At 41.6% G+C, this 19542-nt stretch overlaps 1 protein-coding gene across 1 annotated transcript in view; it reads right to left on the bottom strand.

Annotated features, from left to right (window-relative positions):
- The window catches only part of LOC140204287 (calpain-5-like), a 191900-nt gene that overhangs the window by 58081 nt on the left and 114277 nt on the right, over positions 1-19542 (bottom strand). Inside the window, exon 3 of the mRNA XM_072270880.1 lies at positions 458-589. Coding sequence (XP_072126981.1) covers positions 458-589 — 132 coding nt within the window. The remainder of the gene's footprint in view (positions 1-457; positions 590-19542) is intronic.

Raw genomic sequence — 19542 nt, 5'->3', positions numbered from 1 at the left:
CAACAGCATTTAAATTCAATTCCTCTGTTACAGTTTATGCTGTCAGCTATTCCTGTCTCATATTCTTTGTCTAATGTCTATTAGTGTTCTATTAATAATGCACTGGCCATCTGTATTTCCACATTCAATGCAGCTGTGACACATTTAACAATGAATAAGAAGCAATCAGAAGAGGACGAGATGAGGAAAATGAAAGCGGTTGTCAGCTGTGAAAAATGAATAACTTAATGCCAAAGTGATTTGTTCTAGCAAATTGCAAGTTAATATAAAAATGTGTAAATATGATTATAATGTCAAATAATCATCATTCAGTATCCTGCTCTGCTGAAGAACCATCTGACAAAATTGTAACTTCAAGTTTAATCTTGAGAAAAGACTAATGCACTGTTAAATAACATTGCATACTTAAGGTTTAAGTAACTTCAAGGCATTATCACGACTTAAAGGAAGTTCTCACCTTTTGCCACTGACCATCCCGAAGGGCTAAACAGGAACAGGCAGCTACAAACCAGCAATTCCCCAGATCCCCTTGGTTTAGATCGTGTGAACTGATTCCATTTACAAACAGCTGTGGAGATTCACATAGGTCCTGGTAGAAACAATAAAAAGACAAGAAAATTAACCCCAAACTTACGAAGTTCAAAGTACAGATGTTTCATTATTTCTAAATAGTCTACAAATTGAAAACCTTCTATATCCTTGATGCAAATACCCTTGATTCCATCCACAGAATATTGTCCTATCTAATCAGATTGACAAGAAGTTGGAAGGACCATTTATTAAATTTAAAAAAAGGTCTTGGAAGGCCACAGTCCCTGTCAATGTGTTAAGATATGGTGAGAAGAAACATCTTTACAAATTCACAACCTCACTTTGCACAATTGTGACCAGCAACAAGAAAGAAAACAAATCCAATCTTTACAACAGGAATTCTGCAGATGCTGGAAATTCAAGCAACACACATCAAAGTTGCTGGTGAACGCAGCAGGCCAGGCAGCATCTCTAGGAAGAGGTACAGTCGACGTTTCAGGCCGAGACCCTTCGTAAGGACTGTCCTGACGAAGGGTCTCGGCCTGAAACGTCGACTGTACCTCTTCCTAGAGATGCTGCCTGGCCTGCTGCGTTCACCAGCAACTTTGAAATCCAATCTTTGTAAGTATGACAGGATCTCTTTACTGTTCGCCTTAAGGAAAATCATCTATTACCTCTAGTCAAACAGCTTCTTCCTGATTTGCAGTTTAGGTTCTGCCCACCTAAATGCAAAGTGGACATGATCTTCACCATTTAAAAAACTTCAAGTAAAATTCCAAAGCAGCATCAACTGCTAGAGGCTTTGATTGTAGATGAGAGGTACTGTGGAGCACCATTCTCAGCTTTCTTCCTGTTTTTTCTGCATGATGGCTTGTCAGTCAAGATTCTAATAAACAGGTCTGCCACGGGTGAAAGATAGTGCAGAATGGGGTGAAACAAGGCACTCACACATACAGCACCCATCAGGGAGGATATGTATGGTCTTGAAGTTCCTTCTTCCCATTAATCGTCCACTGCCATTCGTGACTAGACAGGGCAGAACTACAGAGATCTAATCCAACATCTGTGCATTATTTAGTTTCATCTGCTGTGTGCTGTTGTAAACAGTCTCTCACTACCAGGTTAGAGTATCCTAAGGCATCAGTAGGGTGTACAATGGAGACAGCAATTGTCAGCTGCTGATCATTTTCTGTCCAAGTGCAAACTAGAAATAGGTTGAGATTTTTCCACTGGGACTCAGTGCCACACAATGATTTCTCAGATCAGTTTATTAATAATAATATTAATGGTTATCTAATCATGAAAAGGAAGATATCAACACCTTTGCATTTGCCAGACAGTTGCAATATTAGCAAAAACTGATATTCGTTTGTGGTCGATGGTGAAAGGTGTGTTTCTGAATGAGGACTGCTTCCGTCCTGTCAATCAATTTGATTTGCTTTATTGCCCAGAATCAGTCAACTGCAACACTGGATATATTTCCCACTTGGCAACAAGTTCTCTTGAAGAATTTTCTTTTGTGGTCAATGTGAATATTTTAAGAGGTATTGAAAAATCTTTAGCAGCTTCATCTGTGATACAGATTAATTAAAACAGTTGTAAATCGAAGGCTTAAAGCTATGCGGGGATTTTAAAACATGCAGAAAAAAAATGAAACAATTTGAAAGGATTTGAAGCAGCTTAGAACTATAATACATGCAAAGACTTTCAGCGAGTAATTTGGATTAATGCTAACTGACAAGGGGTGAACAGTACAAAACTGTCATTAGAGAATATGGACTACTGAAGTTGGAAAGAGATAAAATAGCAGAAGGTTGGCAGGCAGTTACAGATGACTTCTCAGAAATTCCTCAACATTAATGTGAAAGTAATGGCCAAACAGGTGAACCAAATTCCAGGACAGGCTGGCAGATGGATAAAACCTAATGCCAAGAACATTTTATCACATACAGATCCCATACAGCTAAGTAACTCTGTAAAATTATTGGTTAAACTGTAGTTATTTGGGATGGTGTTGGTTCCTATCATGACTGACAGTCAATAAGTGTCATAAGTTGGGATGTTAATGGTGATATCACATTTACAGAATAACATAAGACAGATACAGTCCTTTCAGCCCATCAAGTATCAAATATTCAGTAATGCTAATCCAATTTTATTCTTGCCATAACCACGTTAACAATCCCAGATTCTCCCACTCAACCAGGGACAACTTAAAGTGGCCAATTATTCTACAAAGCTGTTATGTTCTTAGGATGTGAAAATAAGTCAGTGCTTCTGGAAGAAACCCACACAGTCACGAAGAGCAACTCCATGCAGACAGGCAGAACAGGAATCAGGATTGAATTTGGTTCACTGGAACTGTGAGGGAAATAGCTCACCCCTCTATACTAAGACAGAAAGGAATAATTAGCATTCTGGTTTCCTGCTTGCCCAGGCCTGCGCCCTGGAAACCTTCCAGGTGCAGATCCATGGTCTCACGAGACTGATGGATGCTACCACCACCTGGTTTCCTGCTACTTATCATTATTCAAAACCTTTATACAAAGCGGTGGGTATATGGATGAAAACAAGACTGAGTTTTGCTATGATGCAGTCTGAGCTAAACAGCCTATCCAAATAAGCTGACGAGGTTCTTAAATGAAGAATAATCAATGCAAGGCATTGCAGGCCCAATAATGCTTGTTAAATCTAAAGTCACCATGAACCATCCAGTGTCTTTGAAATGGAGAGTAGCAGGATTAACCCTGAAACAGCTGATATTAGCAAAAAAACAAACCCATGAGATACTATAACTGTGGTAAAATACTATTAGTTCAGAAGAAGTATATCTAGTATTTTTTTGAGCTGCCTGCAAAACATTGCCAGTGCCATCTTGGAAACCCAAGATTATAATTTATACTATACAAGCTTTCAATTGCTAGTATGTAAGATGGAAATAGGACAGAGTTAAAAACATATAATAGATTCATAAAATATATTTTCCTTTGGGTATTTTTTGCCATTTTCAGGAAAACCTCCTTAAATGGGTGTCGTGAGAAACTAGAGAAAAATGCACGGCATTAGCACAGGATGAAATCAGAGTTCAAACAATTTACACATCATGCTCAATATGTTAAATTCTGAAGCTATAGATCAATTGTACTGTTTGTCTATCGATGCAGGGAAATTATTTTTACACTAGGACCCCCGAGTTGACATAACTTTAAGAAAATTGGCCAGTCTTGGTTTAGTTCCCTTATGAGCCATCAGCAAGGGTGCACTCCATTATTTCCCAGAATAGATGGATGAGAGTTTTGTCAATCCTGTCCTCAAGTGCATTGCTTGCTTCAGTGTGGGAAAGCACTCTGTAGGAAAGTCAGTCAATCACATGATGTAACACATAGCCATGTCATAAACAAGCAGTACCAGGTGAAGATTCAACGCAAGGTCTGGGTAGAATGGGAAATCAATATGTATCAGAGCCCTGCCGTGACTTCTTTTATATTTCAAATACTTCACTCATAATAAAAATATACACAAAAATAAACAGTGCAAGACTTCCACATTTATGGCCATTACATTCAGAAGTGTTAACTTTAAAAACAAACATAGCATTATTGCCACTAATAATGGGCTGATATTCATTGTTTGAGAGGGTTTATCACCCAGCTTAGCCCCTCCACATCCTGTAGTGGAAAGAGCTTAGACCACAGTCCTTCCCCACAGAGCCTTTTCTTTGGCTGCACCCAGCTATAATGCATCCCTCTTCAGCGTGTAATCCTGCTGTCTGGGAATGTGCCAATTGGCAGCATTCTCTTACAGACATCTCACTGTGCTGGAAGACCAAGTTCCACACAGGCCAAAGGGTGTCTTTCACCGGGGTGATGACCTTCCAATAGCATTTGATGTTTGTCTCAGTGCCTGAACATGCAACCATAATAACCAGTTAATTCTGATGATTAAAAAAAAAGCTTATCCCAGATTTTAAGAGAGACCTTGAGTTCAACTTCCTCTTATGGTAAGGTGTAGTCATTAAAATCACACTTTCATTCTCTGGTCAGGTAAAAGTAGAAGATTTAATATTAAAGAGGAACCCTAGCAATTAAAGACTCTTTTGAAGTATGAGCTTGAAGTCCTTTGTGGATTGAAAACATACAAATTAAAATAAACTCATCAGAAAATAAATGTGCATTTTTAACATGTTGCGGTGAGTAGCTTTCATCATGTTGATTATCACAGTGGGAAAGACTCCTTCAGAAGAGCAGGTGACTACTGTTGTACCAACCATGTCACTAACAAGCTGTACCTCAGGGTAATCAGAACATTACAAAGTTTTTGACAAGAACAGGCCATTCAGCCCAGCAAAGCTTACCAAATTCCTATCCACATAGCGTGCTGAAATAACTATCGAGTTTAGATTTGAAAGTCTCTAAGGTACTACTCTCAACTATGCAACTATGTATTCACAACTCGCTGTGTAAAGCAATGCTAGTCTGGAATCTCCCCTTAACCATTCTCCACCCTGTGTCCTTGATGATGGATTAATTTGGAAGTAGCAGCTGGCATCCACTTTACCTGTGCCTTTATCTCAAAGATTCTGATGGGGAGGGGGGCAGGCAGGCTGCTTCTGTCTTTGAGATTTATCCACTTTGTACATGAACTTCATGGTCAACCATGCCCCTCCCAGTTAACTTGTAAAGCTAGTTTTATGTGCAGTGAAAACAATTAATTACTCTGCACATCAGACTACTTCAAGGCTTTATTTCTGACTTTGCAGTAATCTCAGAGCTGGAACTTCATAGATACAAAATGTAGATATTACATAAATTAATAGTGGGGCCAGAAGTTGTTTGAAATGGCACATTACGTACATTCAGTTAATTTGGATGCTAAGCTAATTACTTATCTACTGTTACATACCCCGTAACTGGGTTGCCAAACCAGCAGAAATGAATCACTCAGTTGGAGTCTGGATTACTAGAACTAAGAAAGTTTTATTAAAGAAACAAGCAACACAGTACTCTAATCAAAAGGATAATAAATGCAACAGTTCAGCAATGATAAACACACATGTACACAGAATTAGGATAACAGGATCAATCAAGCTCTATCGTTGTCTAGGGGTAAATGACCAGTTTCAAAGTGACGCAAAGTTCAGTTCAATTTAGTTCAGTTCAGTTCGCAGTAATTGCTGCCGTGGGAGATGGACAGTGGGGGGAAGGAGAGAGAGAGCAAAACGAATGAAATATTCAAACGGTTTCCACACAGACCTTCGATATTCTTCGCAGTCAGCTTTCGTGCGAGCCCTTTGTAATGTCATCTGAGGTCACCGACCGTGACCCCTTCGTTTCCAGAGACGATCGTTTCTCTGCAGTGAACCTGGCACCCAGGCAAGGGTGGACACACACCAGGTTCCCGTCGATCATGCCTTTCCACTCTGAGTGTCTATGGCTTGATCCCGCGATCAGCCGTCCAAAACTTCCCACCGACTTGTGGGAGACGTACCGCTTCCAGGGTCTCGTTACCTCAGGGTATCGTGTGTGTCTTGCCTTAGCGGACCTGTCCCTTTTTATCCCCCTGCTGGGGTATCGCCCGTCCATCACTTCGAACAGTTCAGGGTTCAAAGGGGGAGCCGATCTTGACAGCTCTCCTTCTGTTGAACTCTCCCGTCCCTTCATTAACATCTCCAAATGCTGCTCCATTGTTTTCCTTATCTCTCTTTCTCCTGAAGACAGATGGCAGACCAACTGCTGATCCCACTGGTGCCAGCCCAGGCCAGCTAACATCTTAATTTATGTGTATTCTCGTCACACTTCCCACCTTTAAGGATTTTTACCGGGGTAAAAATTACAAACATGAATACATTATTTGATACACACAAATATACATCTTTATCAGCTATTTGGCTAATACAGCGAATTTGAAGTTGTCAACACCTGACAGACAGTCAGCCGTCACATTTTCTGTTCCTTTTATATGTGTTATTAATAAACCCTTAGACCAGGCTCCAACTTAGCAAACTTCATAGTGGCCAAAAACACTGATGAATTGCGATCAATGTAACCTCTCATTGGGTTTCGTCCCGGACCACAATAACAAGGGTTGTCCCATTCCGACTTAGTTTTCTCTCGCAAGGACTTAGTAGGAGGGGGAGGGGTAGTAACCGCAGAGTTATTGCAAAACTTCCTACAGTACCCCACCATCTCCAAGAGCCTTCTGAGGGCCCTCTTGTCTGTCAGGGTTGGGATGTCAGAGATAGCCCGCACTGTAGCTTGCATCACTGCCAGCTGCCCCTGTGTCACCACAATTCCCAGGTAAGTGACCTTCATGTGGCCGAACTCATTTTTTTCCAAGGTTCACTATCAAGCTGGCTTCAGACAGCCGTATTACATCGCCAATACACACCTCTGTGTTCGTCAGCCCTTTCGTCACTGAATTACTCATTCTATAGAGATGTTGCTCGCTAGGCTACCCTAGTATAACAAACACCACCCAAAGTCCCAGTTCTTTGCATCGCCTCGGGACAATCAAACACACGTGTGCGAGTCGTTTAATTACTTCTCCTAAAGAGTCGCTTTGTTCGGGGATTAAGGGAGAGACCTTATCAGCAGAGCTGGCCAAAACAATAGCCTTCTCCCATCTGGTCGATACCATACTCATCTTTTCAAAATGTTTTTTTTCTCTTATCAGGGAGACCCTAGCTTCATTGATTTCCGCGCTAAACCAACTAGGTTTGTTAGCATATCAAAAGCCTGTGACCATCTCAGTTCGCGTCTGCCATGATCAATAACATCCTTCCTCCTGGGCAGCCGGTAAACCTCTTTCATGATTCCACCAACTGTTTCCTCCAGCACCGCAAAATGTCCACCGGGGGGTACCTTGTGGGCCAGGTTAAAAATCTCATCCCCATAACTCTTTTGCACCACCCCCCATTCCTCATCTGCGGGTACGGTACTTGGTCTCCCTTTCTTCCTTAGCACTTCCTCCTCCACACAATAGCCTACTGGTTCCCTTGTTAATTCTGTGTCAGAGAGAGCTGTCTCCGCCAAAACCATCAGCCCCTTGTCTCGCTCCTGTACCTGCACAAATTCTTTCCTGGCTAATGCTAAGTCTGTCTCAGCTCCCTCACTACCTCTTGTTTCACTACACTCCTTCTTTTCACTTTCTACCCCCTTCTCGTACAAGGCTGGCCGAAACGTCTCAGCTAAATTTACTACCGCAGTCCCGTGATGAACCTGTGAGTCCATGGGCGGGGCCTCAATGCTGGCAGGCTGACCTGTCAATCTCACTGCTGGGAACACGATTCCCCCGGCGAGGTCATTACCGAGCAAGACTTCCACGCCTTTCATCGGTAATTCGGACCTCACCCCGATCATGACTAATCCAGAGACCAGGTTGCTTTGTAAGTGTATCTGGTGCAAAGGGATGGCCTCTGTCTCTTCCTCAATACCTTTGACCTTGACCTCCCCAGTCTGGGTCTCTGAGCTAAACTCTAATACACTCTTCAGTATTAGTGACTGACACGCTCCCGTGTCTCTCCAGATCCGCACTGGAACTGGTTTTAACCCCTCCCTCACTGACACCAATCCGGCCGAGATAAACCTCTCGCGCCCTTCCTGAACTTTGGCAGACCTGTCCTTTCCTAGCGGTTCGTTTACCAGCTCGATACAGCCAGTCAAAATCGCCATTTTTCCTTTTCCCGTCTCCTTCTTTGGGGCAAAGCACCTGGACGCAAAGTGTCTGACTTTCCCGCAATTATAACAGATGACCCCAGGAGACTTCCTACCAGACTGCCCCTGGTCTACCTTATCCTTCTCACTAGTCCCCGGCTTACTTTGTGACCTTTCTGGCGGACTCTCCCCGCCGTCCTGACTACCCTTCTGGTAGCCTTTACTCGGGGCAAACTTCATTTTATGCATCAATGCATACTCATCCGCTAACTTAGCAGTTGCGGCTAACGTGGCTGCCTCTTTCTCATCTAGGTAGGGTCTCATACCCTCAGGGACACAACCTTTAAACTGCTCAATCAGGATCAGCTGTAGCAGTCTGTCATAATTCCCCTCTACCCCCTTCGAGGCGCACCAATGCTCACAATATGTCTGCATCTCACGGGCAAACTCTAAATACGTGCGGTCCCACTGCTTCCTCACATTCCTGAACCTCTGCCGGTATGCCTCCAGGACCAACTCATAAATCCTGAGGATGGCCTCTTTCACCACCTCATACCTCTGGGCATCTTCCGTGGACAAAGCTGAGTAAGCTTGTTGGCCTTTCCCTTTCAGTACACTCTGAAGCAAAACAGCCCACTTATCCCTCGGCCAGTCCTGACTGGTAGCAACTTTTTCGAAATGGAGAAAGTACCGATCCACGTCGGTATCGTCAAATGGGGGAACCAGCCTAACCTCCTGGGTTCCCCGGAACCCTCCACCTTGGTTCGGCACGGGCCCCTGCTCTGCCCTTATCTTTAACTTCTCCAGCTCGAATTCCCTTTCCCTCTGTTTCTCCTCTCGCTCCAACTGTCTGTCTCTCTCTCTCTCTCCCTCCCCCGCCTTTCTAACTCTTCTCTCTCCAACTGTCTGTCCCTCTCTTTCTCTTCTTGCTCCAACTGCCGTACCCAGAACTCGTGCTCGAGTCTCAGTTTTTCAAGCTGCACCTGTACCGCGTCTCCAGCAGGTTTTTCAATAGACACCACCTCCAGCTCGCCTTGGGGAAACACACCTTTAGATACATAGTACTCTACGATAGCTGTGTATCTCCTCTCTCCTCATTGTCGACTTCCCCTTAGCAAGATTCAACCGCTTGGCCACAGCTACCAATTCCGTTTTCCTGGCATCCTCTAATGCCTCCAAGGTCGGCGCCTTTATAAATTCCTCAGCCTCCATTTCTGCTGTTTGTCTTTTCTTTCTTTCGGGAATTTTAACACAATCAATTTACTCCGTCCCAAATTTAGCCTTCAAAATTGCGGACAAGAACCCCACTTACGTTACGTACCCCGTCTGACTGGGTTGCCAAACCAGCAGAAATGGATCACTCAGTTGGAGTCTGGATTACTAGAACTAAGAAAGTTTTATTAAAGAAACAAGCAACACAGTACTCTAATCAAAAGGATAATAAATGCAACAGTTCAGCAATGACAAACACACATGTGCACAGAATTAAGATAACAGGATCAAATCAAGCTCTATCATTGTCTAGGGGTAAATGACCAGTTTCAAAGTGACGCAAAGTTCAGTTCAATTTAATTCAGTTCAGTTCACAGTAATCGCTGCCGTGGGAGATGGACAGTGGGGGGAAGGAGAGAGAGAGCAAAACAAATGAAATATTCAAACAGCTTCCACACAGACCTTTGATATTCTTCGCAGTCAGCTTTCGTGCGAGCCCTTTGTGATGTCATCTGAGGTCACCGACCGTGACCCCTCCGTTTCCAGATACGATCGTTTCTCTGCAGTGAACCTGGCACCCAGGCAAGGGTGGACACACACCAGGTTCCCGCCGATCGTGCCTTTCCACTCTGAGCATCTATGGCTTGATCCCGTGACCAGCCGTCCAAAACTTCCCACCGACTTGTGGGAGACGCACCGCTTCCAGGGTCTCGTTACCTCGGGGTGTCGTGTGTGTCTTGCCTTAGCTGACCTGTCCCTTTTTATCCCCCTGCTGGGGTATCACCCGTCCATCACTTCGAACAGTTCAGGGTTCAAAGGGGGAGCCGATCTTGACAGCTCTCCTTCTGTCCCTTCATTAACATCTCCAAATGCTGCTCCATTGTTTTCCTTATCTCTCTCTCTCCTGAAGACAGGTGGCAGACCAGCTGCTGATCCCACTGGTGCCAGCCCAGGCCAGCTAACATCTTAATTTATGTGTATTCTCGACACACTACCAATGGACAGTAATAGAGTCTTAAAAATAGTAGAAATAAATTATTACATGCATGTAATCTTAAAGCTGACATACAAACAAAATTGATGCAATATTCTTCTGACATTTTTGGGTAATGGAGCAGAAAGTCTGATTGTTTGAGGAAAAAAGTATTTAAAAATACAATCAAGATGCTAATGAAAGGTGGAGTGATACACAGAAATAACTGTTTCATTTGTGAAAAATGACACTTGTGCAGTACAGGATGCGATTGTTTTATTAACTACATGCAAAATAAATAACTGAGTTGCTGACAAATTACTGGAGCATTCTGTATTCAAGTTTAACATCAGTACACAGCCCATATTGAAAATGAAGGGAAACTAGATCAGAAGTGAATTCAGATGTAATTATATCTGGCATGTAATTTCAGCTCACATTAATCCAGTGACAGGTTGTGGCTTGATATTGAAATCAACCTGTACCTATAGACACACAGAAGCAGAGCTCTACAGATGCTGGACGTCAGAAATAAAGCACAAAGTATTGGAAATACTAGGCAGGTTAGGCAACATCTTCAAGGAGAAGAACAAACAGTTCAAATCATTGATTTTTTAGTTTGGGTGAAAAGCTAAATCAGACTGAAATGTTATCTCAATTCATCTCTCCACTAGTGCAACATGATTTCCTGAGCATTCCCTACATTTAAAATGGCTTGTGTCACAGTGGTAGCATTGTACATAGGGACACTTTCCTTATTAAAGATGCAACACTTTTTATTTATGTATAACGTACACTTATTAAACTCATAACCCTTTTAAACGTCCTTAAGATGCTGATACCTGAAGATTCTGGAGTGCCTGCAGCCTTTTAGTATTGTCTAATGCTTAGCACTGTATAAAGACCATTTGACAAAGGAAAAATTATAGCCAAATTTCTCAACAGCCAAAGCCCATCAAAATTCCCATCAGGGCCGATTTCATGTCTCACATAGAACATAGAACCTCTCACTGCTAAAGGTGGGAATCCCCAATTGCTTCAAAAAGGCAACAATTATACCAGTGCCTAAGAAGAATAATGTGAGCTACCTTAATGACTGTCATCTGGTAGCACTCACATCGACAGTGACAAAATGCTTTGAAAGGTTGGTCACGACTAGACTGAACTCCTGCCTCAGCAAGGATCTGGACCCATTGCAATTTGCCGATTGCCACAATAGATCAATGGCAGACACAATCTCAATGGCTCTCCATATGGCTTTAGACTACCTGGACAACACAAACACTAGCTCAGCATTTAATACTATCATTCCCACAATCATGATTGAGAAGTCCCAGAATCTGGGCCTCTGTACCTCTCTCTGCAACGGGATCCTCAACTTCCTAATCAGAAGACCACAATCTGTGCAGGTTGGTGATAACATATCCTCTTTGCTGATGATAAACATTGGTGCACCTCAGGGGTGTGTGCTTAGCCCACTGCTCTACTCTCTCTCTCTCTACCCATGACTGTATAGCTAGGCATAGCTCAAATACCATCTATAAATTTGCTGATGATACAACCATTTTTGGTAGAATCTCAGGTGGTGACAAGAGGGCGTACAGGAGTGAGATATGCCAACTGGTGGAGTGGTGCCACAGCAACAATCTTGCACTCAACGTCAGTAAGACAAAAGAGCTGATTGTGGACTTCAGAAAGGGTAAGACGAAGGAACACATACTAATCCTTAAAGGGGGATCAGAAGTGGAGAGAGTGAGCAGTTTCAAGTTCCTGGGTGTCAAGATCTCTGAAGATCTACCCTGGTTCCAACATATCGATGTAGTTATAAAGAAGGCAAGACAGCGACTATACTTCATTAGGAGTTTGAAGAGATTTGACATCATCAACAAATACACTCAAAAACTTCTATAGATGTACCATGGAGAGCATTGTGACAGGCTGCATCACTGTCTGGTATGGAGGGGCTACTGCACAGGACCGAAAGAAGCTGCAGAGGGTTGTAAATCTAGTCAGCTCCATCTTGGGTACTCGCCTACAAAGTACCCTGGACATCTTCAAGGAGAAATGTCTTAGAAAGGCAGCATCCATTATTAAGAAACCCCAGCACCCAGTGCATGCCCTTTTCTCACTGTTATCATCAAGCAGGAGGTACAGAAGCCTGAAGGCACACACTCAGCGATTCAGGAATGTCTTCCTCCCCTCTACCACCCAATTCTTAAATGGACATTGAACCCTTGGACACTACCTCACTTTTTAAAAATATACATTATTTCTGTTTTTGCATATTTTTAATCTATTCAATATATGTATATTGTAATTGATTTATTTATTATTAGTATTTTTTTCTCTCTTCTAATATTGTGTGTTGTATTGAACTGCTGTTGCTAAGTTAACAAATTTCATGTCACATGCTGGTGATAATAAACCTGATTTTGATTCCGATTCTGAAATCTACAGCACATTACAGGCCCTTCGGCCTGCGAATTTGAGCCGACCATGTAACCACTCTAGAGACTGGCTAGAATTTCCCTAGTGCATAGCCCTCTATTTTTCTAAGCTCAATGTACCTATCTAAGAGGCTCTTAAAAGACCCTATTGTATCCGCTTCCACCACCACCGCCGCCACCGGCAGTGTATTACATACACCCACCACTCTCCGTGTGAAAAACTTAACTTCACATCCTCTTGGTACATACTTCCAAGCACCTTAAAACTATGCTCCCTTGTGTTAGCCATTTCAGCCCTGGGAAAAAGCCTCTGGCTATCCACACGATCAATGCCTCTCATCATCTTATACACCTGTGTCAGGTCACCCCTCATCCTCCATCACTCCAAGGAGAAAAGGCCAAGTTCACTCAACCATGTCTTGTTGTTACTTAGTTTGACTGGCGTTAGCCATTGATGTTGGGAGCAGTGCCCTCACACTCTAGGATCCTTGGCATCCACATATGATATACAGACACACATCGTGTATCATAAGAGGTTCTGCAGATGCTGGAAAGCTTGAGCAACACACACAAAATGCTGGAGAAACTCGGCATGTCAGGTAGCAGCTTTGGAGGGGAATAAGCTGTTAACTTATTCGCTTGGATCTTCATCAGACTGGAAAGGAAAGGGGCTGAAGACAGAATGAGAATGTGGAGGTGGGGGACCGATGGAGCCCATCTGGAGGCTGATAGGTGAGAGTAGGTGAGGGGATAGGTGAATGGGTGAGGGAGGGTTGTTGAAGTATGAAGCTGAGGGAGTAGGTGGTAGAGATAAAGAGCTGAAGAAGGAGAGGACTGTGGACCATCGAGGAAAGGGAAGGAGAAGGAACCAGAGGTGATAGGCAGGTAAGGAAAAGAGGATAAGAGGAGAACCAGATTGGTAATGGAAATGGGGGGGGGGGGGAGGGAAGGGAATTACTGGAAGCTGGAGAAATCAAAACATTTCAGGCTGAGACCCTTCATCTGGAAAGGAAGGGGACAAAAGCCAGGTTCCTCCAGTACTTTGTGTGTGTTGCATGTGTAGTGTGTTCAGATTCATAGAATTACTGCAAATGCTGATGTTCAGCTGATAGCAGCTGAAATATTGATATTTCTAGCATTCACTTTTCAGTTTTAGGTTGTAGCAACAGCTCTGACTGGTATTTCACAGCTTTAATATTCCCGTTATTTTACCTCCAGCTGCCCTTATTATTTCATTAACCACATGGTTCTGTAAGCTCCAAGATTGCTTCAATGACTCTGAGATGTTCCCTTTGTTCCAGCCATGCCACATCACCCCTTCTGCAACTTAAAGCTAACTTTTTGCCCCACCCCAACTTTAAAGATATGTTAGCTTAGTTTCTCACTCTTCAGTTTTTGTTTAAAAACTCTGGCATTCATGAAATCATTATTTTAAATGGACAAAGTCGTCATTGAGGCTTCCTGGAAAACCAGCACATGTCAACTGCAAAGCATCACTAACGACATTCACAAGGACACTTGTAGTCTAGACTATGTTAAAAGGAGTACACCATGTACCGGGTAGACTGTTCATTATCCAATATGTATAGACTTTAACTAGCCAAGGCTTTATATCAGAAAAATCTAATTTGGCGACTTAAGCGAAGGAAAACAAACAAAATTGTTCATTGTTGTTTTTAGAACAAAAAATTGTGTTTACAAAGCAGTTTCTTTTCCTTTTAAAATATGATTAAATACAAACATACTTTCTGTAAATACATATAACTGTAGCCATTGTAGACTCTGGCATAGAAAACGTCTTAAAGTGTCCTGCGCTGTGACAGTTTCCAAAGAAAACCAGTAATTCCTCAGCACCATCAAGAACAAAATTGCCTGAAGGTGAATTTCATATAAATACTTTACTTTAGCTTTTTTTATTAGATTTTTTTGGTCAATTTTCAAATAATGTTCTTTTTAATGAGGAAAAACTGAAGTAAACAATATTTGTTACAATTGACAGTAAGGCGAGTATGGCGTGCTTCAGTTAAGCTTGTCGCTTTGCTCACTTTTCTTTCAATACTTGCCATAAAATGTTGACAAACCCATCAGAGGTTCAAAACAGGAAGTGAAGCCCCATCAGATTTTGCCACATTTTACCTCAGCTATACAAATTCAAACACTGACGCTAATGCTTTAACATTTAAAGGCATTAAATTACTAGTGCAATTTCCAAATGATCATAGTTAGAATTTTGATAAGCTTACTGATAATATAGCACAAGTTTCACTAAACAACTGTTATTCCTTCAGTAGTGAAAAATAAGTTAGGATCCCAAACAGTCTTGATAGTTAATTTTTTAAATCACAGTCCTTTTATTTTATATTTATGTTTTGCTCAGACATGTTGTACACATATGGCATTAGATCCCAAGGATGTTAAGTTTATAACTGAGGTATCCGGATGGATTTTCCATCCAGCAAGGAGTAGGCAGCTGATACCCTTGAGACGAGGGGGCATGGGATGGGGGCAGCCAAGAGACCTGGCAAGGACCAGATCTTAACTGCTTCTAAAAAAAAAAGAGATATTTCCTAAAGCTGTATACCCTGAGAAAACTGCCAGCCACTGGACTAACAGATTGTCTGACTGATCTTCTCACTCAGGGAAGATTAGCTCCTTTGTTGGGCAGCACTCAGTTGTTGAAGACAAGGCACCTAGAAGGACAACAATCCTTCCAGATGAATATGGGGAAATAGCCATGTAAAGCTAGTCACAGTGAGCATGTACCACTACTTAAATCATATTATTTCAAAAATAGTGTTTTGCATGTTTATGGAATCATAGGATCCTAAGCAGCATCTCAAACTAAAACAGCTATGCAACAAGTATTGCTGCCGCCACCATAGTGAGACTAGAATCAGTGAAGCAGTGCACGGTTTCTGCCAAGCCAGCAGGGCATGAAATTGACTGTAGTGTTAAAATTCAAGTCTTGTAGTACAAAGTCCAACCAAAGATGACAAGGAAAGAGGCAAGCTAAATCAGGAAGTATTGATCAGTGATACATGGCTTCTTCACTTCTCCACATGGAAGATTTTAAAAAGGATTAAGGGAATTATTATATTCCCGTCTGAAGATGAGTGAAAAGGTCTACATTACTGACAAAATAAAGAATGGCAAACAGAGCTGAAGGCGAGAACTCAATCACTCATCAGAAAGCAATTTCTTTCTCATGTCCAAGAAAAGAACTCTATCTCACAGCAGAATAATATCCAAATTTGGGATGAACTTGCAGAGTTAGAAACTACAGAATGAGAAAATTGGCACTTTACCAAGTATCCCATTTTGAAGATAACTAATTCTGAATTAAAAGGTAGGCAATGCTGAAGCAATAACTGAATTTCAAAATATAAAGTCACTTTATATATAAAAGGAGCTATAGTATTTAAGTGGCCATCCTGGCAAGAGACAGAGCCCTCTCACACCAGAAACAGGACCAAGTGCACAGAACCTGACAGAGGAAAGAGCTAGTCAGTGGAAACTATTTAAGTGATTAGTGCTGGGATCATTTATTCTGTGTAATATTTAATGCAGGTGGATCTACTGAAAATGAACTGGGTCAAATGGTTGACATTGATACAGAACCAGCTCGCAGTTTCCTTTCTTTGAAACACTATGAAAAACTGCTACCAAACCAAAGTTAGTAGGGGAGATAATTAAAACCATAGTCTCAGAGGGGGGGGCGGGGAGAGTGGTGATATGTGAAGACACTTATGAAGGATTTGCAGAACTGGATGGTGGTGGGAGGAAGACAATACAACAGCTGGAATCAGACGCATGAGTGGATTTCAATGGTGGCTTCTATCACCGGGTCTTTAAACACAGGGATGAAACTGCTCTGTGGGGATCTATATTCAAATAAATGATTTTTAAGTCTGACATATTAGTAACCTAAAACTACTCTGGTTCACTGAACCTTCATTAGACCTTGGTTTGGGCAGCGCAGCCAAGATCTTCATCAGTGTTTACACGGCTGCAAAATGTCAAGAGTTTAGGCTCGCGTTAGGAATGTCTCAGAAAGAATCATTTCATTGTGCCAACTGGAACTTTCATTGTAAGAAAAATCAATTTGAGATCTAGATGCTAATTCATGTGTACCATGAATTTAAGGTCATTAATCACAATCACAATTGCTGTCACTAGGCCATAGTAAATAAACTAATGGGGCTGGGTTGTGCTGTTCGCCAATAATGAATCCAAAAAGGATAAATATATGGTTAATGGCTCTCCAGTGGCTCAGACAGTGTCTTTGGAGGGGAATAAAGAGACACTTCATCCCTTTTCATAGATGCTACCTGACCTGCTCAGATACTCTGGCATTTTTGAGTTGCATTTTTGTGCTTGTTTCTGCTTAGGGCAACCAAGACCAATTGTGTCCACCACAGACACACAATGAAGTTGGCCAATAAGTGATGTGAGACTGCTTTTCTTGGTGGAATCTAATTTCTAAGTAATAGATTGCAATATTACTGCATATTGTGATGTTATTCCTTTGTGTTCATATTTCAAAACAATTTCTGACCACAATGTCAACAAATATACATTCATTAATAAAGCCTTTTGTAAGTAAGCAGATTCCTAATGGCTTCTTCAAACAACAAACTTCAGTATTTAGTTACTTAAAATTTGATATGACCTATCTTATGACTGATATTCAAACATAAATTTTACCATGTTCAGAGCCTAAAATGCTCAGTTACATTTTGCCTTACAAGTTGAGTTATAAGATCTACAAACTCATTGTATATGGGAAGCAACAATTCTTAAACTCAATACGAGTAAATTCTGCCATTATGGCAAATATCCAATGATTTACAGAAGATAATTTGTCCCAATATTTCACTATTTCACTCTAAGAAGCACAGATTTCTTGAAAACGAATATGTCACTTGACAGACATTGACCAATTTACTAATGCTGTGCATCTGCTCACTGAGGGACAGCAAGATCCAGGCCAGAAAATATCTGACATTTAAAAAGATCCAGAACAAATTTGGTACATTGAGTTTTGCCAAATTACATATTCTGATTTCAGACTGGCAGAGAAAGCTGGACCATGGGGAATTGGGACCACTTATTATTGAAAATGAGAAAGGCATGCCAACTTCAAGAGCAGGAATCTGAGATTAGTAATAAAAACACATTAGTCTTAGATATCCATTCAAGAGCATAACATATTCCAGCTCACAACTGCAAATTTAAAATATAGTTTTCAAAATGGAAGTGTTAAAGCCTTACAGCACATTCAGTGCTGATCAATCAGGATGATACTCAAGGTAGGGGAACTATTAATATAAGGCCGTAAGACATAGGAGCAGAATTGGGCCAGTTAATCCATCAAGTTTGCTCCGTATTTCATCACGGCTGATCCATTTCCCACTCAACCCCATTCTTCTGCCTTCTCTCTGTCCCCTTTCATGCCCGGACTAATCAAGAACCTATCAACTTCTGCCTTAAATACACTCAATGACCTGGTCTCCACCGTCGCCAGTTGCAATGAATTCCACAAACTCACCACCCTCTGGCTGAAGAAATTCTTCCTCATCTCTGTTCTAAATGGATGTCCCTCTATTCTGAGGTTGTGCCTTCTGGCCCTAGACTCCCCCACCATAGGAAACATCCTCTCCACATCCACTCTATTTAGGTCTTTCCACATTCAGTATCTTTCAAAAATTAGGAGGATAAACTTGCAAGGTAAAAGAATTTCGAATTGGTTTTTAAATTTGTTAAAAAGAAACTTACTTAAAATAAATGAGAAAGTTTTCTGCTCTGAAGAGATTTGTACTGAGGACAGACTAATTTGAATTTGTCACATAGGAGAATTTTATTTCAATAGGTACATTTAATGTCAGAGAAATGTATACAATGTACATCCTGAAATTCTTTTTCTTCGCAAAATCCATGAAACAGAGGATTGCCCCAAAGAATGAATGACAGTTAAATGTTAGATCCCCAAAGTCCCCTCAACTTTTCCCTCCCACGCATAAGCAGCAGCAAAGCAACAACCACCCCCCCGAGCACTCAAACGTGCAGCAAAGCATCAATAAAGATGCAAACTTGCAGTACACCAAAGACTACTCATTCACCCAGTATTTGACATACCACAGGCTCTCTCTCCCCCTAATAAGGGAAAAAGAGGTGTCGTCATTTCACAGAACATTCGAGATTCACCACAAGAATAAAGCAAACAACACTTTAAGGGTTAAGTTGGGCAATCATATGAAATTTAAGGAAAAATAATGACAGAGCAAAGAAGTGACAATGATTTTGCTTTGCTCCAGCAAATTCTGGCACACTCTAGGCTAAAAAAGATTCCTCTCTTCTTTTCTAATACACTGTTCTTTATTGCTTCCTTCTGACAATGACTTCATCCATCACTGTCAAGTTCAAACTATCCCCTCTTCGGTGTATTTTATTTACAAGTTTTGCCTGTGGGCCCATTTCTGTGCTTGCTTCTCTTCTATGTACACATGTCCCTGTTGGCTGTGTCACCACCATTCATTATTAACCTTCCCAGTGAACATGTGGTTAGCCCAAGCCAGAAGGCTGAGGTAAAAAAAAAAAACAGGAAGGTGTCTTGGTTTTATTCAGTTTATCTTGCACATCCTCTTGGAGTGACAGAGTCACGGAGTCCATAGCTCTGAAACAGGCCCTTCACCTCACCATATCCATGCCTGCTATTGTACCTCTGTAT

Source organism: Mobula birostris, chromosome 10, assembly GCF_030028105.1.
Source record: "Mobula birostris isolate sMobBir1 chromosome 10, sMobBir1.hap1, whole genome shotgun sequence".
Lineage (NCBI taxonomy): Eukaryota > Metazoa > Chordata > Chondrichthyes > Myliobatiformes > Myliobatidae > Mobula > Mobula birostris.
This window is presented reverse-complemented; position numbering and strand designations above follow the sequence as displayed.